This window comes from Nyctereutes procyonoides, unplaced genomic scaffold (assembly GCF_905146905.1).
Source record: "Nyctereutes procyonoides isolate TBG_1078 unplaced genomic scaffold, NYPRO_anot_genome, whole genome shotgun sequence".
NCBI lineage: Eukaryota > Metazoa > Chordata > Mammalia > Carnivora > Canidae > Nyctereutes > Nyctereutes procyonoides.
The window spans coordinates 1,539,144-1,560,414 of record NW_026575037.1 but is presented as its reverse complement, the minus strand read 5'-3'; the positions used below and the strand labels follow the sequence as shown (position 1 = coordinate 1,560,414).

At 40.4% G+C, this 21,271-nt stretch overlaps 1 protein-coding gene and 1 pseudogene across 1 annotated transcript in view; both read left to right on the top strand.

The window, feature by feature from the left end:
- Positions 1–20,711, top strand: part of SLC9C2 (solute carrier family 9 member C2 (putative)) — a 92,589-nt gene extending 71,878 nt beyond the window's left edge. Inside the window, exons 19-26 of the mRNA XM_055319023.1 lie at positions 163–311; positions 2,582–2,707; positions 8,711–8,809; positions 12,328–12,495; positions 14,324–14,455; positions 18,554–18,739; positions 20,231–20,315; positions 20,509–20,711. Coding sequence (XP_055174998.1) covers positions 163–311; positions 2,582–2,707; positions 8,711–8,809; positions 12,328–12,495; positions 14,324–14,455; positions 18,554–18,739; positions 20,231–20,315; positions 20,509–20,711 — 1,148 coding nt within the window. The remainder of the gene's footprint in view (positions 1–162; positions 312–2,581; positions 2,708–8,710; positions 8,810–12,327; positions 12,496–14,323; positions 14,456–18,553; positions 18,740–20,230; positions 20,316–20,508) is intronic.
- On the top strand, positions 15,063–18,290 carry LOC129505934 (translationally-controlled tumor protein-like; annotated as a pseudogene).
- Positions 20,712–21,271: the final 560 nt, after the last annotated feature.

Below are 21,271 nucleotides of genomic sequence, written 5' to 3'. Positions count from 1 at the left end.
GAGTTGAAAATAACTCTAGTCCTATCAGCCTCACAAGTTCTGTATGAAATAGGAATGACAGGTATTGAATAAATACTTTGGAAATTATAAAGTATTAAACAAATATAAGTTATTATTGTGATTATTGCATTGTTTGCTTACTGATAGTTTTATTTGCTTCAGGACTCATAGAGCATGAGGGTCGTGATGTTGTCATTGCTTTGAAGACTAGGCAGGCAATCCGGAGTGTTATTGCTAAAGCTCTGAAAAACCTCACCTTCCTTTGGTCAAGAGGCATTATTGATAAACATGAGGGCATCGAGATGAATAAGGTAATGAAGCAGTTTTCCATGTTGCTTGATTCCATGGGCCCAACACCCAAGCCTGCATTGTTACTTGAGCAGAGTGTAATGAGTGAGGAAGATTAAATAAAATTTTAACTCTAATTTGCTGATAGCCTTTGTTAATGCCAGTGGCAGCTAGAGCCAGTGCTACCTGGTGCACACCATATCAAAACTGTTTGGTTGCAAGTAACAGAAACTAACCTGAGTTAGACTTAGTCAAGAAATAGGGCTAGGGGTTTCTTATAAAGAGACATGATGTTCTTACCGAACCCACAGTAGCCAGACCATGTGGCCGGGCCTTGGAAGTGACTTGACTATGGATAGAAAGCTTTCCAGATTCTCCATTTCCTATCAGAGTTGGCATCTTCTTTTGGCTCCCTCTACAAGCTCAACTACATTTTTCTGCTTCTCTGTCTACTGGTGGAATGTGTACTGACTGGTCCTAGCAGCTGTGGCAAGGGAGTGGGAATCACATAATGTTAACATCATAGGGAGAGGATCAGCTTGTGTGTATGTGTGCTTGTGCGTTTTGGTGGAGGTCAGGGAGGGGACAGTTCTAAGAGGAGAGGAGCAGGGAAGGCACTATCAATAGTTAGCTGATAAATAGACTTTTGAAAAATGATAAATGTATTTGCAAAAAATTAGGGACATAAGACAGAGGAAAACATGTTTAATATTTAGTACTATCACTCCATCACATGTACCATCTAGATCATTTATTTGTGCAAATGTGATTGTTCTTTCTATCCTTTGCAAAAATCTGTTTCCTAGCATGCAGAAACATGGAAGTTCCGGTCTTACATTCTGTCTGTGTTGCTGTTCCGGGTATCACATGCTTTTCCTTGTCACTGGCAGCTCCTGGCCAAGTTTCACAGGCACTGTGCTTCTGGTCATTCCCTGGACATAGTCCCCTCTCCATGGTCCCCAAAGGGAAATGGGTGTGGGACAGGCCAGCTTTCCCCTTTAAAGCTCTATCTCTTTAGACTAATATCATGGTGAAGGACTAAATGGGTAATATGATTCTTCCTTAGTGTCTGGTAGAAGGAAGAAAAAGGCTACTACAGTATTCTTCAAGCTATATCTCAACACACACTGTGTTTTCTATTCTATTTTTTTCATTCATCACTTTGAAGGCTATATAAGATTCAACTGAGTGCTTGATACCCATTAATTTAAATAAATAAATTATAGCCCTTATGAAGAGAGAGATCTTTTTCCTATAGGTTTGTTTAGAAAGGTAATAGGTAAATCAATCATTCAATAGTTACTTATTGAATGCAATACTGATTGCTTAATTGTCAGCCAAAGAGATGTAATTATATTCCAATTCATAAGGAGCTAGTTGTAAGGAGTTGATTAGCTAATCCAATTTAATTGAATAAATATATGTTGAATACCTGGTATGTACCATGGACTCTTAAGGAGATTGGAATACTTAATACACTATTGACCCCAAAGTCCATGGGCTCTTCCTCATTCTTTCATTTAGTCCTTTATTCATGAAGTCAACAAAGTTACACAATAGGAAGGTGAGGCAGATAAGTAAAAGTAATAATATTATAATGTAATTAGTTCCATAGGGAGAGTTGTAGGGTATGCCATTAGAATAAGACAGACAGGTGATTATCTCTTACCTTATAGGGAAGCCAGAGAAGATTTCTGAGAACCCACAAAACTGGAACTATATCCTTCAAAATTAGAAGAATTTAGAGAAGCAAATCATACATATGTAAAAGATTTAAGAATATGTGGCATTAAATTGTACAGTAACCAACTGTGAAGTTTAAGTGATATGAAATTAAGACACAGTGGAATACAGTGTTAACTGGATTATAGAGATACTAAGTTCAATATGAGTTAATATATCAATTCATAAATTCAATGAGTTAAGAGAAGAATAGGGACCAAAAAAGGTTAGAGGATAATTTAAGTAGGGTGAAAGAAACTGAGTCAAGACCAAAATAAGCGGGATCCCTGGGTGGCGCAGCGGTTTGGCGCCTGCCTTTGGCCCAGGGCGCGATCCTGGAGACCCGGGATCGAATCCCATGTCAGGCTCCCGGTGCATGGAGCCTGCTTCTCCCTCTGCCTGTGTCTCTGCCTCTCTCTCTTGCTCTCTCTCTATCATAAGTAAAAAAATAAATAAATAAATAAATCAAAATAAGCTTACATAATGGTAGTTTTGTTAGATTTACTAAATTTTTACCTATTGTCCTTTTTCACAGGATATGATCATCATTATTTTGATTGTTTGTTTTCAGGTATTTCTTGCAAAAATAAAAGCACTGAATAACTTTCCAATGGCAATTCCACCACCTACTCCTGACAAATATCTTCATAATATTGTTTGGCTAGAAAATAAAGATGTTCTCATTGAGTTCTTCAAGGTAAAGATTCTGTCTTCTATTCTGGCTCAGGTTTGATAATAATTATTTTCCACTTCCTAATGCAAGACTAACAAAAAAGCATATTCAAAGCAAGAATCCTGTGATGGCCAATGAAGGGTAAGCCAAAATGGAGGCCCAGCAAAACCCGGAAGAGTAGATATCATTTTGAGCCAAAGGGCAAAGATGGTTTTCCACAATGGCTTATCTGCTTAGGATAAGGTATCTGTGCGACTCATTATTAACCAATCCCATATTACTTTATGTTGTAGAGTTCTGGACTTCCCGATACACACTCTGAAAAAGACTTTTTTTTTTTAAAGCATGAGTCTCAAGTTTAAATTACTATACAGGCCAGGCAGATGATATAAAAGTAAAACAAGCTGTATACAGTATTATAGGGAACAATGAGAACTGTGGCATATTCCAGAGTTCATGCTCTGTCTAAAGTCAGCTGAGTGTTGCTTTGCAATTTTAGACTCTTTCAAGAAATATTTTTTGAATATCCTCTTTGTGCTGGAGACTGTTCTAGTTTTGAAGATATGCCAGTGAACAAAATAGGTAAAGTCCTTGCTTTGGATTTTATATTATATGGATAGAAATGGACAAAAAATACACCAACATACACAAATATATAGTCTATTAGATGATTGTCAATGCTATGGAGAAAAAGGAAGAAAAGGAAATATAGTGGGGAAGCTATTTTATATGGGATAATCAGGGAAGGCTGCTTGAATAAAGTGACATTTGAAGAGAGATCTGCAAGCAATAGTATACCATGTAGATAATCTGAGAGAAGAGCATCCCAGGCAAGTGCAATGCTCTGGTGTGGAGTGTGCTGTTTGTTCAAGGAACATCCCCCAAAGCCCCTGTGGCAGAAGTAGAGATGGTGCGACCAGATGAAGCTGGAATAGTTGCAGAGCATGAGTTTGTAGAACTCTGTAGGCCAGTATAAGGACTTCGGCTTTCATTCTGAATTAAATGGAAACATATGGGAAGGCTTCAAACAGAGAAGTGATATGATCTAACTTACATTTAAAAGTGACCACCTTGTTGCTTTGTTGGGAATAGTCTGTAAGCGGACAAGGGCAAGCCAGAGAGATGATTCCTGTAATGGAGGCAAGAGGGGATGGTGGCTTGGATTAGTTCAAGTGGTAAATAGACTCCCGATGTCTTGAAGGTAGAGTTGATAGGTATTTATGGAAGGAGTGTTAGGGAGAGAGGACAACTTCTGGGATTTTAGTCTGAAAATAGAATGGAATTCCCATTGACTTAGAGAAGATTTATATGGAGAGGACAAGCATTTGATTCTGAATGAGTTAAATTTGAGAAAGCTATTGGACATCCAAATGGAGATGTTGAGTAGGCACCTGGAATTCAGGTGGGAGGCCAAATGGGAGATAGAGATTTTGGAGTTGTCCAGAATAGAGATAATATTTAAGGTATGAAGACTTGATGCACTAATTTAAGGAATTATTATGGACATCCAGGAATTGAGTCTTGGGCTATCCAACATTTAGAGTGAAGATGAGGAAGAATTAGGAAAAAGAATAGAAAAAGAGAGCAGATTTCTGGTTACCTAGTAGAGGATGGAGGGAGGGGAAATTGAAGGAAGATGGTCGAAAGGTACAAACTCCCAAGTTATAAGATAAATGAGTACTGTAATGTGCTGTACAACATGATGGCTATGTATTTAACACTGCTGCATGGTATATTTTAAAGTTACTAAGAGATTAAATCCTAAAAGTTCTGATAATAGGAAAAGAATTTTTTTTGGTAACTAGATGAGGTAATGGATAACTAAACTTGTGGCAATTGTTTCATAATATATGTATGTCGAGTCATTATTCTGTATACCTTAAACTTGAACAACTTCGTAAAACTGGAAAAAAAAGAATTGAGGAGTAATCCATCAGGTGGGAGGAAAACTAAAGGAGAGTAGTATTCTAGAAGCTGAGTGAAGAAAGTATTTCTTAAAGGAGCCCATAAGCAACTATGTCAAATGCGGCTGAGGTCAAATAAGATGAAGATTGAAAATTGACTATTATATTTAATAATATAGAGGTCAGGTTTTTTAAAGAAAATCCATAGATCTGAATTTTTATGTGAAATTTCCAAATTTTAAAAATTTGACACCAATTTAGAATTTTGAAAATATCATGCAGGCCAAACAAAATACATCCTTGGATTGGATGTGACTCAGAGACTACCATTTTGTGGCTTTGGTTTTATTTTTTAAATTATTTTTTAATTATTTTTTTATTTTTTTACAGATTTTATTTATTTATTCATGAGACAGACAGAGAGAGAGAGAGAGAGAGAGAGAGAGAGAGAGAGGGAGAGAAGGGCAGAGACATAGGCAGAGGGAAAAGCAGGCTCCATGCAGGGAGCCCTACATGGGACTCGATCCCGGGTCTCCAGGATCATGCCCTGGGCTGAAGGTGGTGCTAAACCACTGAGCCACCTGGGCTGCCCTGTGGCTTTGGTTTTAAGTGGTTATTGTATGAATTATAAGGCTTTAACTTTTTCATCAACCAATCAAAACCTCTGTTAGATTTTTAGAATCAGGAAAACACTGTGACAAAGAATGGTGTTTGCTTTACCACAAATTTGGTTGTACCATGCTTTGTGATCTAGGCAAATAGATATATAAGGCATTTGTCCACAATTAGGGCATTTTGCTTGTTTTCTAGAAAGATAGCAATCATAATGAGATTCTACTGAGCTTTGAATATCTTTTTTGCTATACTAATGTTTCCTTCATACCAGAAATTTTTGAATTTTTCTTTTGAAATTGATCTGAAATTTACTTGAATTAAGACTCTTTTGGTTGAAAGTAATAAAAACTTACTTGAATTAGTTTAAGAAAAGGGGAAGTTGACCTGGAAAGACAATGGGGTGGTGTATAGAAGCTGCTAAGAAATAACTAACTAACTATGGGCAGGGTGGGATTCAGGCCACTTCAGGAATATTATTGGTGGGCATCTGTGGACCTTTCTTCTAGCACTTGGATTTCATGGCTCAGTTCTCAATTCCCAGGCTCTTTGCCTCTCATTTCAAATTCTTGAGAGAGAAATCCACCTGGCCTAATTTGGGTCTGATGTTCTGCTTTGGCGAGTACAAGTGTGGCTGCAAGAAGGAGGAGGAAATCTGATGGGATGGATGGCCAGTGGCCATAAGGGATAGTTGGAAAATAGATCTCAAATAAATAGTCCTGAGAGATAGGAGATGGTCTTGGACTGGGAAGAAGGTATCTCAAAGGTGTTTCTTATAATTTGCATTCTGCTTAGTTTTGTTAAAATCCAATTTAAGATAAAATTAGAATTTGGTTCTTTATAGGTAGTAATTTTCCAAATGTAATTAACTGACCATCCAGCAGTGACTGAGGAGGAATGGGAAACTGATGAGAAGAAGATCACTCTATAAATTAATGATTCATAGATACCTAAGGTGAACCTGTCACTGGGGCACAACCTTCTTCCTGTCCCTAACTTTCCAAACCTCTGTAAGGCTGTTGGACTTTCTTTACCCCCTTATTGACTTCCCTCACTCTAAGTGCCCCCTTTCCTTAATATGTTGTAATATGTTGGTTCTTCTTTTTTTTTTTTAAGATTATATTCACTTATTAGAGAGAGAGAGAGACAGAGATAGTGAAGGAGATAGCACATGAGAGAGAAGGGTGCAGAGAAGAGAGGGAGAAGCAGGCTCCCCACTGAGCAGGGAGCTGGACGTGGGGCTTGATCCCAGAACCCCGAGATCATGACCTGAGCCAAAGCCAGATGCTTAACTGACCAAGATACCCAGGCGCACAAATACATAGGTTCTTGATAGCCATTTCAATCGGATTTTACCAGAACAAAAATTGTGATGAATTGGGAATACACAGGCATTATTCTCATTAGGGACAGCCCATGGATTATGTGGTTAACTAAAATCCACAGTAAACAAAATAAACACCCCTGATTGTAGGCTGTAATTTCAGTCTTGGTTTCCATCACAGCAACAATACTTAATTTTAACTACTACTCCCTTCTTTCATCCTCCAACTGATGTGGTTAATTAAAAACATAATGGTCGGGACACTCCGGTGGCTCAGTGGTTGAGCATCTGCCTTTGGCTCAGGCTGTGATCCTGGGGTCCTGGGATGGTGTCCTGCATCAGGCTCCCTGCAGGGAGCCTGCTTCTCCCTCTGCCTGTGTCTCTGCCTCTCTCTGTGTGTGTCTCATGAATAAATAAATAAAATCTTTCAAAAAAATCCTTTAAAAATGTGGTAGTCTATAATGATAAGCCAAAAGTCAGTGGTAGAAAACCAAAGTCTGAACAATATATACGCTGGATAATTGGCTTTAGGTGACTTTAAAAAAAAAAAATTGTGAAGCCATCCATGCTGGTTTCAACACTGAATTCAGAAGTACATGAAGTAAAAAGTGAAAACTCGTCACTCCTACCCCATACTTAGAGATAACCACTGTGAATGATTTAGGGATATGTTTCCTACATATCTTTGAAAAATGCAAATCTGTCACCCTGATGCTTCTGTTAAAAACCATTCTGTTGCTCCTCCCTGGTTTTGGGAAAAAGCTCAAACTCTTAATGTTTGAACTAGGGGTGGTGGAAGGGGAGGAGGGCGGGGGGTGGGGGTGAATGGGTGACGGGCACGGAGGGGGACACTTGACGGGATGAGCACTGGGTGTTATTCTGTATGTTGGTAAATTGAACACCAATAAAAATTAATTTATAAAAAAAAAAAAAAACTCTTAATGTTAAAGAGGCCTGGCTCTGGCTCACCTCTCCAGTCCTTGCTCCACTGGGGCTGCAGGATGACTTTCATGGGTCCTGGCACTTTGGCCTTAGTGAGAGTCTTCCCACATAAAAAAATGACAAAAAATTCTATTTTATGACTGTGTTAGTATAAAGATGAATTATATATTAGTATTAAATGTTTTAGTATTAAAATATTTTCCTCAACCTAGAAGTTATTTATTCTCTTCTGGTTTTAAAAAAACTAGAATGTTGTGAGTTGCTAAAGTATTGGGAATCCTACACACTATGGCTATTGAAGCTAAATTGATAACTCAGTGCTGGTCCACACTCCTCCCTGTGTGAGACATACTGAATCTTCTGCAGTTACTCCAAGTGCAGATGTTCTATTTGCCTTTGGGTCTTCACATATACTGAGTCCTCTGCCCTGAATGATGTTCAACTCATTGTATCCTGGCTATCTGTTACCCTTTCTTCAGGCCTCAGCTTAGCTCTTCCTTCCTCTTTAAAGTCTTCCATGGACACCCAAGACAGGGTCCTGTGGCCTTTTTGGACTTTTCCAGAGCATCCTGTCTCTGTCTCCATTGTCCGAAGTTTCACACTTTATTGTAAACATCTACTCAATTGAGCATTTATTGGGTATTTCTACCAATCACTGTGCCTGGTCTGGTACTAATCACAAAATCTACAGTTTGCTTGCTTGTCCCTTTTTTTTTTTTTTAAAGATTTATTTATTCATTCAGAGAGAGCAAAGAGAGAGGCAGAGATACAGGTGGAGGGAGAAGCAGGCTCCATGCAGGAAGCCCGATGTCTCCAGGATCACACCCCAGGCTGCAGGCGGCGCTAAACCGCTGCGCCACGGGGGCTGCCCTGGTCCCTTTCTTTTAAAAAGGTTGATGAGGGGTCACCTGGCTGGCTCAGCAGTTGAGCGTCTGCCTTCGGCTCAGGGCATGATCCTGGAGTCTGGGATCGAGTCCCGCATGGGGTTCCCTGCGAGGGGCCCACTTCTCCCTCTGCCTGTGTCTCTGCCTCTTTCTCTGTGTCTCTCATGAATAAATAAATAAAAGATTCAAAAAAAATTTGATGAGGTATGTCAGCATGTTATAATTCATTAACAACCAAAGAATATAGTTTGTACGTTTTTATTTTTCTACTTGAAAACCATTTTAGCTTTAAAGTTTTATTTCTATTTAGAAAAGAAGACGATGAAAATTTTGTGTTGACTCTCATTAATTTTTCTTGCAGGAGAGAGCCAAACTTGCCTATTTTGATTATGGAGATGTAATTTGTAGAGAAGGTGAAATGCCACAAGGAATCTACTTAATTATTTCAGGAATGGCAATTGTAAGGGACTATTTATACTTTACTGAAAATTTATTTTGAAATATATGATTTTAACATAAGGAGAAATTTAGGAACCTGGAAAGTTTAAAATTTTTATAAAAAGATTTATATATTTATTTTGAGAGAGAGGGTGAGGGAAGGAGGGAGGGGCAGAGGGAGAGAAACTCAAACAGACTCTGTGCTGAGCATGGAGCCCGAACTGGGGCTCCTTCCCAGGACCCCGAGATCATGACCTGAGCTGAAATCAAGAACTGATGCTTAACCGACTGAGTTACCCAGGTTCCTTGAAAGCTTTAAATTTTTAACATAATTTATAAATGAGACCATTTTCACTCAGAGTGAACACTACAGCTGAAAGATAATACCCAACATCTTAAGGGCATTTCTCATTTATCAAAATGCTTTTATAGTCATTACTTATTCCTCAAGGCAATCCTGGGAGGAAGTGGTAAGGGAACCCAATACTTGGAGTGGTTGAATTACTAAAGGAAATGACAGTCAAGAGTGAGGGCATGTGGACTGACCGCAGTGTCAGATCCTTACGGAGGTCGAATAGAATTAGGATTGAAACTATGACTTTTACCTAACCAACAGGATACTTTTGCTGATCAGAGAAAGATGTTATAGAGTGAGGAGAATAAGAATCCTTTAGAGTCTGAATGCTGGTAGCTGAATACATACATGGGTGAGCCCCTAGCTTATGGCCCAAATAATTCCTAGATCCTAAATGATGTTTACAAGTGAGAAACTCTTATTATAGTGCACATAATATATTTGACTTTCTATTTTGGAAGAGATATTTTCAGACCTTAAAGATATCCAATTGATCATGGAAATAAGCTATTAGGATAAATATAAGACTAATATATGTATAGCACTTATGAAATGTCTCAGGTTTAATCTGATGGGTAGTGAAATGGAATAGAGAGGCCCAGCAAAAGTTAATCGAAATAGGCTTTTAATGGGACGGGCTCTCCGGCAAGGTTTTGGGCCCACAGGGGAGGGAGAGAGCAGGGAAGTCGCGGGCAGGGGAGGGCAAGCTGCTTTTTAGCAGGGGAGGGGTAAGGGGCTGTGTGTCTGGACGGAGTGATAGGTATCAGGCATATTACTGGTGAAATCGGCCTGGGGCAATAACTGCCCATGCCCTTATATGGGGTCTGAGTAAGTATGGTTCAGGTTTCCTGCACAGGTCCAGTCTGCCCCTGATGACATGTCCTGTGGGGGGGGGGGGTCTGCTGGTGCTGGGAAAGTTCTGAGGTGGGGGCAACAAGGTGGAAGGTCTGCTGCCATTTTGTTGGTGCCTCCCGATCTCCCTTGATCCCGCCGGCCCAACAGAATGCCTGGTGCTGTTCATTCACTCATTCATTCATTCATTCAACAAATGTTTGCTTCATTTGTGAAGCAAATGAAGCAGGCACTGTTCATTTTAGGCACAGAATTGACAAAACAGACAAAAATCCCTGCTTTCTTAGAGTTTGCTTTTTAGTAGAGGCATGGAAGGAGATAGGACAGTGAGCAAAATATATAAGCAAAATATGTCATATTTAGAAGTAATTGACAGATGAAGAGATCCGTTGTAGTTTTTTAAAGGGTGGTCAAAATGGCAACATATTATGACATTTAATTCTTATAACTACCTTATTTTTCACATGGGAAAACGGGTGCACAGAGAAAGTAATTCAGTTGTCTCCCAGTAAGGGTACACAGTAAGAGGTCAAGGAGGACTTTGAACTCATAGAGTTGGCCTCAGTATCCATGTCCTTAGCCATTATTCTATGCTGCTTCCAGTAGAATCCTTGTACTATGCTCCCATTAGAATCATAACAAAAATACACTGCTACTTGTGTTTGTTAGATATATCAAATTGAACACTTAAAAACTGCAAAATACATTTTCCTTTGGGGAATTTTCCTGCAATGACTGGACCAGTTAAGTCTTCTTCAAGAGTAAGTCCAACAATATTTGGGCTGAAGTTGTTTTGTTAGTGTTCAGTTGATGCCATAGGAACTCAGCATACATTTAATGGCTTAGACTGATGATCTCATAGTTGTTTGTTCAGAAGTCCTATGGGAGTAGTTGGTTTCTCTGCTTGAGTCTAACAAGGCCAATATCAAGGGGTCAGCAGAGCAGTGTTCCCTTCTGGAAACTCTGAGGACAGAATCCATTTCCAGATTAATTGAGGTTGTGGGCAGAATCTAGTTGTTTATGGCCATAGGACAGATGTCCCTGCTTCTTTTCAGGCTGTCAGCTGTGACCCATCTCCAGCTCATAAAGCTCCTTCCATCTTTGGACACAGGTACTCATCTCAGAACTGAAGTACAGCCAATCCCTCTCTTGATGCCACATCTGATTCTGCTTCATTTTCTACTTTGGAGGGTCCTTGTGATTGATTACATTGGCCCACCAGGATAATCCAGAATCATCTCTTTAAAATCTGTAGATTAGTAACCTTCATTACATCTGCAAAGTCCCTTCCCAGTGGTCTCTAGATTAATGTTTGATTGAATAACAAAGAGAGGAATCTTGGAAGCACTTCTTTAAAATCTGCCTGCAGATGTTATCTTCTTTTCTTGGTTTATAAAAAGACAGAGACATTGTTCCTTGCTCAAAGAGCCTTTCAACTGCATTCAGAATTAGAAGAATGTCAAAGCCCTTTGGAAGCATGAATGCCTCTAAAAATCTGAATGGTAATCACTGGCAGAGGGGGCAGTTTCATAGCAACTTCTTCAGTGACCCTTTGTTCCCTGTTTCCTGTGTCCTGAACAATAGCCTTCCTTTTTGATGTTTACAGCTAAACTTTCTGAAAAATTTTGTAATCCTTCTGGTTGATTCTTGTGGGTTCCTCCTGAAATCTCATAACTTTCTTATTTTCCACATTCACGTCTATCCATTCTTTTCCCGAAGTGACTCACCGTAAAGACCTTTTTTCTGTTGATGGCCCATGGAAATTTTTTTTTTTAAAGTAATTTCTACTGCCAACATGGGGTTCAGACTGGACCTGGAAATCAAGAGTTACATGCTCTATGGACTGAGCCAACCAAGCACCCCTTGTGGAAATTATTCTGAAGCATTTTAAAGGGTGACATGGTTGATGGAAATCATGGCTTGGTTTGGAGGCATTCATGGCATCTGATTTCTGGATCCATGCAATCAAAGGCCTTCATCCACCTGAGGCACTAGCCCAGTATGATAAGAATTTCTAATAGACTCGGAGTGGGTAGTTGCATTAGTTGCAGACTGCAATCAGTACTTTTGGTAGGATTTTTTATAGAAGGAAGGTATAAGGAAGTTGTAAATGGGGTCATCCGTAAAGATAAAGATTGGAAACAATCCTTCCCTTGGAGAATTGAAATGTGAAAGAAACTGTGATTTTTTTTTTTTTTTGGAAGCCTTAATACCCTTTTCACAGCTTAAAGTGTTCATAAAGAATCTTTTCCTTCCATTTTTAATAATGCAGGAAACAGTGGGAGCTCCTATGGTTTGGTCAAGGATTTTTAATTTTGGGTTTCACTTTGCAGTTGCATAGTTCACCTCCTACCTTTGGAATAGACAGTAGCCTAAGGTCTGAAAGAGGGTCCAAATCCATGTTTACAGAATACTGTACCAGCGGGGACATAATTGGAGAGCTGAGCTGTCTGCTTAAGCGTGAAACTGAATATACAGCCATCTGTGAAACTATTTTACAGGTAAGAAATTGGTTCTGTCTGTATTGTGGGCTATTAGTTCATTCTTCCTGAAGTAAATAAGGAATGCCAGCATCTTTTCTTCCTTTGGGTTCTGATATTGCCCACTCAGATACTGTGAAGTAGCAGAGACTAATTGAAAAAAGATTTAATGTCTCACATCCTGGCTGTAAGACCTGGAGTGAGCTATTTTAACCTCTTTGGGTCTTAGTGTCCTTGTTTATTTTTTATTTTTATTTTATTTTTATTTTTTTAGTGTCCTTGTTTATTAAAAGAGAGAATATCTCATCTAACTTTTGATGTTATGAAGATTAGGAAAATATCTAAGTTAGGTGCCTGGCATGTACAGGCACTCAGTGAATGATTCCCATTATGAAAGCAGTGTTTTTAGGTATGTATGTGTGTATGTTTAAATATTTTATTTGTTTGAGACAGAGAAAGGTAGAGAAAGAGGGAGAGAGAGGGAGAGAGAGAAAGAGAGAATGAGTGGTGAGGAGGAGCAGAGGGAGAGGCAGAAGCAGACTCCATGCTGAGCAGGGAGGCTGATGCAAGGCTTGATCCTGGAACCCTGAGATCATGACCTGAGCTGAAGGCAGATGCTTAACTGACTGAGCCACCCAGGTGCCCCAAGAGAAGTGTTTTTAAAGAATACTTATTTTTACACTCACTTTCTTCCATTTTTCACTGGCTAAGTTAGAAGTTATCTATTCAACAAATAAGCAGCCTGATATTCCACTAGATACTGGGGATTCAAACAGAAATGAACCAGAGTTCCTGCTTACAAGGAATTCTCTAGCTTTTGGGACTGTTACATGCAATAGAGCAGGGTCCAGAGTCTTAGGGGAGTGTGGGACAGAAAGCAATGTTGCTTTGTCAGTTTTATACCATTTCATTTCTGGAAGAGGACAGGAGGCATAATTTAGTCACAAGGCTGAGCTGAAATCAATTGAAGTTCATGTAATTTGAATTCTGAAAGAGCAGTCTTCCTTATTTAGGTAAGCAATTGGCTTCTGGAAACAAATACAGTGAGTCAGCCTGTGGCCAGCATGCAGGAGTGCAAGAGTACCTGTCCTCAGGGCTCCCTGACAGACCAGGTTTAGCCACTCAGGGCTGACAAAAGCCAATGGCAGAGACATGACTGGTGGTGAAACAAGAAAGGAATTAATTTCAGTGAGGTTCACCTGGGGAAGAAGACAGCCGACTAGAAGCTCAAAGACCCTTCAACATGCTGAAAATACTTCCAAGTTTATAGAAGGAAAGTGTGGGGCAAAATGCATGGGTGGATACATGCAGGTGGTCAGTGAAGGTCAAGTTGATCACTGACAGGGCCTTGCTGGTTTAGGGCAGTCCTTACTGCTTGCAGAGATAGTTTCCTTCCCATCTAGGGATGCTTTGCCCACAGAGGCCTGGGCCAAGAAACAAGCTGGAAAGAAAAAACCAACTAGAAAGTTTAAGGTCAAAATGGAGGCAGCTGAATTCCTCTTTGGAGCCCCCTTCAGTGACTGTGGCAATAAAAATAGATAAGTTTATGTGGCTTAGTTTGTGAATCTTAGGCTCATAAACCATATCTTTTATCATAGCTATGGACCGGCATAAATTTTCCCAGCTATTACTAGGTATATGCTTTCATCGAACTATAGATTTTGTTAAAACAGTTTCTCTATAGTGCAATGCTTTTAAATGGCAGAGTACCAGAATTGTACGAGAGTCGATAACTCTTCTAACATCTTCTAAGTTAGATGAAGATTAAATCTTATAGGCACCTTGTCTTCAGATGGCTTTATAATTTAGTTCTCAATCAAGTTTGCTGTTTGATACCTTGTGGTTTTAGGCCTGCTTTATCTCCCTGGAGGATTTGTATGAAGGTTTTGATGTCTTCTGGCCATCTTTGGAATACAAAATATGGCTAAAGTTTGCACTCAGTGTTGCCTATCAGTATTTTGAATCAAGTCTCATTGATGAGGTAAGTTAAACAATTAAAATATGAATGAACTTTTATTTACTTTTTATAAAATGCATCTCATATTTTTGGGACAGAGAAATTAAGACTGTGACCTTCTAAAATGAGATTCTATGGGTGTCTGGCTTGCTCAGTTGGAAGAGTGTGTGACTCTTGATCTTCAGGTCATGGATTCAAGCCCCATATTGAGCGTAAAGATTACTTAAATAAATAAAACTTAAAAAAAATAAAATGAGATTCTAGAATTTTAGCCACTCTTGTCCTGACTTCCTGCAGATTGTCAATCCATTCGTCACAGCTAATTTCCCAGGGTACCTGCAGTCATACCTTTAAAAAAAGTTATAGGGGGATCCCTGGGTGGCTCAGTGGTTTAGTGCCTACCTTTGGCCCAGGGCATGATCCTGAGGTCCCAGGATCGAGTCCCACGTCGGGCTTCAGGCATGGAGCCTGCTTCTCCCTCTGCCTGTGTCTCTGCCCCCCACCCCATGTCTATCATGAATAAATAAATAAAATCTTAAAAAAAAAGAAAAAATAAAAATAAAAAAAAAACGTTATAGATTCAGCAAATACTAAAGGTAGATTCCCAGGAACTAAGTAAGCATTAATTGGAATGAGGTAATAAAGTTTGTTGTTTATTCATTGTTTTTTGCCTGTGTGTCTGGGTTTTGGCATTTTTAAAAGAAGCCCCCTGGGTCTTTCTAAAGTGTATCCAATGATGAAAACCACTGCTCTAAACTCTGTCAATAGGGATACAAGAGGAATAGCAGGTGTCTGAAGGAAATAATGATCCTTTTTCACTAATACACAGAAAGATAATGACTTCTGCTTTCAAGCTCAAAATCTCAAGCATTATGAGCCAATCTGCTCAGGCCCAGGGAGATGCTAATTGAGTTTCCTCTTTGGGCTGGCTATTTGTTGGCTTTTCCCACGACCTGAGTGAGGACTGATTGAGGTGGTGTTTATTATAATCTACCTCTGTTAATATAAATCTCTTGCCTTTCCAAACTCTTTACTGGGGTGGCTAAGACCCTTTTGTGAACTTTTTCTCCAACAAGTAGTAACTCAAGTCTGTTCTTGGATTGGCATAATTTACAATCCATATTTATATCCTATTTAAGAATTGTTTGAGCCCCCCTATTATAAGTTAGGAACTTAGGGAAGTGACAGACCTGGAATTCAACAATGTTCATTGCAGTGAGAGACTGGATATGAATGTTGGGCTAAAAAATTAGCATGTCTCAAGAGAATGAGAAGACAAGTCACAGAGTGGGAGAATATAGTTGCAAAAGACACATCTGATAAAGGACTATCATCCAAAATATACAAAGAACTCATAAAGCTCAACAATAGGAAAATAATCCAATTAAAAAATGGGCCTTGGGCAGCCCGGGGGGGGGGGGGGGGGGGCTCAGCGGTTTAGCGCCGCCTTCAGCCAGCCCAGGGTGTGATCCTGACGACCTGGGATCGAGTCCCACGTTGGGCTCCCTGCATGGAGCCTGCTTCTCCCTCTGCCTGTGTCTCTGCCTCTCTCTCTCTCTCTCTGTCATGAATAAATAAAATATTTTTTAAAAATGGGCCAGTTTTAGCCCAACTCCCTTCTCCTCCCACCCCCCACCCTAGAGCCCCTCTGGCCAAACTTGCTTAGAGCTCCTGGTTCCTGTTAAGCTAGTGCTGCCAGTGTTTCTTTCCAGCCGTCCTCATGCTCATCTACTGGGCCTCATCAGCCATGATGAGATGTTTTCCAACATCTGCAAGACCTGGCTGATCACGGAAGGGTTGTACCTGGAGGCAGAGGGGAAAGATGGTCGGTGGACACAGGGTAACACTGATGACTTACTCATTGGTGGAAATGCTTCCGCCGAAGGCCCGGTGGGCAAAGGTACTGAAAACACGGTCATCACTGGTGTTGATACGTCCTGAACCATCACTTGCAGGAAACCAGCTTCACAAAAGAAGCCTACAAGTACATTAAAGATTATATGAAATCAGTCAAAGGCAAACTTGAGGAACAGAGGCCAGAAAGAGTAAATCCTTTTATGACAGGGGCTGCAGAACAAATCAAGCACATCCTTGCTAGTTTCAAAAATGATCAGTTCTTTATTGGTGTAAACATGACTCCAGATGGCATGGTTGCTCTGCTGGACCACTGTGAGGATGACCCCATATGATTTTATTTAAGATTCAGAAATAGAAAAATGTTAACAAATTTGGCTATTACTTTGGATATATCACCTGTTGTCATAACTGGCTGCAGCTCTTCATCTACACAATGCCAGGACTTAGACAAATGGGATTTGATGTCATCTTGAGCTCTTCATTTATTTTGACCTTGATTTATTTAAAGCGGAGGCATTGTTTTTAAGAAAAAAAAACATTTCATTTAGGTTGTCTAAAAATAGAATGCATTTAAACTAAAAAAAACGGGCTAAAGATCTTTAGAGACATCTCACCAAAGAAGATATATAGATGGCAAGTAAACTTTTTTTACAATCCTACGTTCTGAGAAAAATGTAACAATGTGATTCCATTACCACCTATTAGCATAGCCAACATTTGGAACACTGACAACCTCAAATGCTGGTGAGGATATGGAGCAGCAGGAACTCTCATTTATTGTTGGTAGGAATGCAAAATGGTACAGCCACTTCAGAAGACAGTTTGGAGACTTCTTACAAAACTGAACATACCCTTGCCATATGATCCAGTAAACAGTATCCAAAGAGTCATTTATCCAAATGAATGTATATTCATACAGAAATCTGAACACAGATATTTTTATCAATTTTATTCATAATTGCAAAAAACTTGGAAACAACCAACCAAGATGTGCTCTAGTAGATAAATGGATAAATAAACTGTGGCATATCCAGACCATGGAATATGAGAGCATGTGCATGAATGGGGGGAGGGACAGAGGGAGAAGGGGAAGCAGGTTCCCCTCTGAGCAGGGAGCCAGATGCTGGGGCTCAATCCCAGGACCCTCATGACCTGAGCTGAAGGTAGATACTTAACAGACTGAACCAGCCAGGTGCGTCTCCTTTCATTTTTTAAAAAAAATTCTCAGGCAATGCATATTCATTATCTATAGAAATTCTAGATCTGTATTACAGAAAATACAGATCCAAAACATTAGAAGATGTAATAGCCTTTTACCCTGATTTTACTCCCCCAGAGAATCTTTATTTAACACTTTGACTATGCCCAGGGTGGGGCTTGAACTCATGACTCTGTGATTAAGAGTCATGTGCTCTACCAACTAAGTCAGCCACATGCTCCCAAATTTCTCCTTTTTATTTATTTGTTTGTTTTAGAGAGAGAACACTCAAGCATGAGCTGGAGGGGGGCACAGCGAGAGGGAGAAGCAGACTCCCCACTGAGCATGGTGCTCCACACAGGGTTCAATCTCCTGACTCTGAGATCATGACCTGAGCTGAAACCCAGAGTCAGACATGTAACCAACTGAGCTACCCAGGCGCCTGATCCACTTTTCATTAGGACACCAGTCATATTGGATTATTTGCCCACCCTACTCCAGTATGATCTCATCTTAACTTAAACAATTATAGTGGTAATGACCCTATTTCAAAATAAGGTCACATTCTAATGTACCAGGGCTCAGAACTTCAATGTATAAATTTTGGGGGGACACAATTCAATCCATATATAGTAGCTCCCTTCCAGCTCTAAAGACTATTATTCTGAACTTTGATGTATGATTCAGACTCAGTGTATTACTTTATTTTGTTTTGGCTTTTGCTATTGTTTGTTCACTTGCCCAGTAGGGTATTTGCTTACTGCTGGATAAAACTGAATCCACAAGGCATAACTGGCCACCCTACTGAGATGGATTGAGAGCTCATGCAAGCCTGTACGTAAGGCTGGACAGCCATAATCAGGACTACTAATAGTAACAACAGAAAGACCCTGAGTTCATAATCTTGTCTGAGGTCATTCTGAACTCTAGATAAATTCTGTTGGTCCTCGGGTCTAAATGCCCTTTGACATGCTCAAAGGACTCAGCTCAATCAGTGAATTTGCTTTCTTCTTGATTTCATGTGTCATTTAGCATGATTTATAGAAAAAAATGTAATTCTATTGTAGGACTTAGAGTTTCAGAAGTGTGTGACGTTCAATCTGGCATACGTGGAGACTTTATCAAGCTATAATGAAATGACTATTGATAATGTGACCATGAAATTCGTCATTATTGTGTATGGCAGTGTAATTGATACTAAGACAGAGGTACCATATCTTGCACCTTGCATTTTGCCTAAAACCTGTGAGCAGGTAAGGACAGTTATTTCTAAAGAGTTGCTTGCTTTCCATGGTGCCCCATAAATGACTTTCAAACTCAACCTACCACTTTAAAAAGAAATATAACATGGAAAGACCCTGCAGTTCTCACCTTAACAAAACAGTCAAAACCTGCCCAGGGCTTCTCTACTGTTATGCAGTTTATGCCCTACCCAAGAATGTGGCCAGGGGGCACAGGGGGCTGGAATCCCCAAGCTCTCTGCATGCCAAGCCATTTGCCCTGGAGTGAGGCTGTGCCTCCGGAGGGACAGAGGTATATTTTCCCTACCTTACACGGAGGCAGTGACACTGTACACCAGTGTGGTTCTGAAGGGTCTGTACTGATTAGTAAGAAGGGAGTTGAGGAGGGGCCACATCATGTTGTTGCCATGTTAGGGGCTGTGAGCATCTCTTGAGAGTGAGCCCTGGGCCTCACCATTCCATTGCCTCTGTAAGGAATAGGAGAGTGTGAACACTTAGGGTATAACAGGATGGGGTGACAGGAAGGTGGAGCCCAGGAGTAGGAGGACCCAGAATTTGCTTTCTCCCCAGAGGGAGTGAGAAGAGGGGGCATCTTTCTCATCTGCTAGTATATTTCTCCTCTTTGGGAGAGATGCTTGCTGCCTCTTTATCAATTAAAGGAAAAGTTGTTAAGTGAAAATTTATGTCCTGGGAAAGTGGGTAAACTTCCTAAAAAGTGCATTTGTCCCTTTTGTAGCATTCTTATCTTTGTACCTCTCAGTAATTCAGAGGGTGATGATAATCTAAATGCTTTTCTAATAGAAAATGAAAATCTCTTTAGCTTTGAAGGAAGGGGTGAGGGCGAGGCAGGGAACAGTAGGAGCAGTGCTCATAGTTTAGTTTAAGACACCAAGGTTTAGAGTCAGGCACACTTGGGTTGAAAGCCTGACCCCTGTGCCCACTGGTGTGTGAGCAGAGATGAGCTGCTTTCTGACCCTCAGTTTCCCATTAGTAAGATGAGGCCAGCAGCAGCAGCCATCTGGTAAGGTTCTTGTGAGGATCGAGGGAGATGGTATCTGGTGTCTAGAAATGAGAGTGATAATTGTTACATGTATGCTACTTGCCTTCTGGGAGGAGAGATTTTGATGGGCACACAGGGTGAATGTTCTAAGGAAAGAACAGTCCTGCTGCCTGGGAAGTCTGGGCCCAGAGCCCTTGCACATCACTGTAGGGGTACAAGTATCTCTATGGATGTTGGGGAGTTCCCTGTTTTCCAAACTCTGAACGTCCGTTCTGATTATAAGGAAGGTGTAGAAAGTCGAAAGATGTAAAAGATAATTTTTTGGTCCAAAACTACATGAAACAACATGAAAGGGGATTTGAAATGAAAAAGATAGAAAGCTTAGGCTGGAAGCCCAGTTCTGGGTTTCGGCTTATTTCTTATATTGTTTGAAAAGGTTAGGAAGCAGGCAGCTTAGACACCAAAGGATACTCTTCTGAATAGTTTTGACTTTTTCCCTTTAGATTCAGGGAACTTCAGATCTAAGCAAGCTGCTGGTTGTCCAAGCATCTGATCCTGCCAAAAATACTGATGACCCCAAAGTCATGGGTAAGGGCAGCCCATTAGTGATAGGGAAAGCATGCAAAATTCATTTAATTCTAAAAAAATGACTCAAGGGTATTGTATGAGTTTATCATCAGTCCCCATCCTTGGGCCCACCCTGGTTGCCATATTACTTCTGGGAGGTCATCTACCAGAGTCTTCCAGACACTGAAATCCAGCTGGCTCCTCTCTCTCTCAGGTCCCTCCCTTCACATCCGTGTTGGCAGAGAGCAGCTCCCATGTTGTACCCTGTTCCAGTCCTGGGAGGCTGAGGTCACAGAGTGCTGTTGGGGCCAGAGTGACAACGGGGAGGGCATAGACTCTAACAGTGGGTCCAGGTTTGGAGAGCTGGTGTGCTCCCAACAACTGAAGGGAATATGGAACCTGACCCATGCTCTTTGAATATTCTAAACCACAGTTGCAGCCACAACTCAACTGTCTTGCCTGAGGTGCACTTTGATTGTTACTAAGTAATTACAGTCACTAAATGTGCCCAACTGCATGTATCATGGTGCTAAGCAGTATACTGAGAAGATGAGGCAGGAAAGCTTTGCTCTAGAGAAAATGCATTCCCATCTTTCAATTAAAGCTCAGGACTCTTGGTCTACCAAGCCCAGGGTTGCCATTTCCCCAACTGCCCCTGCTTGAAAATAGTCATCCTTAATGTGCTTCTCTAATTGGTACCATCCAGGCTTTCCAATTCACAGGATTTGTCAGCTTAGAGGTCAAGCAATCAATTCTTCATGAATTGTTCATTTTGGGGTGGGGGAGGGTTCCAATTGTGTGCAGAAAGTGACATTATTATTTTATATCTCATTTCTCATTTGCACAATTCTTTTAAAATGCAGCCCCACTGTGTGCTGGGCTCCGTGCTAAGTGCTAGATGGCAAGCAAGCCAAAGTGTCTGCCCTTGTGAGAAGAAGAGAAAGACATTCAATAAGTAATTCCACTTCTACCCTAGA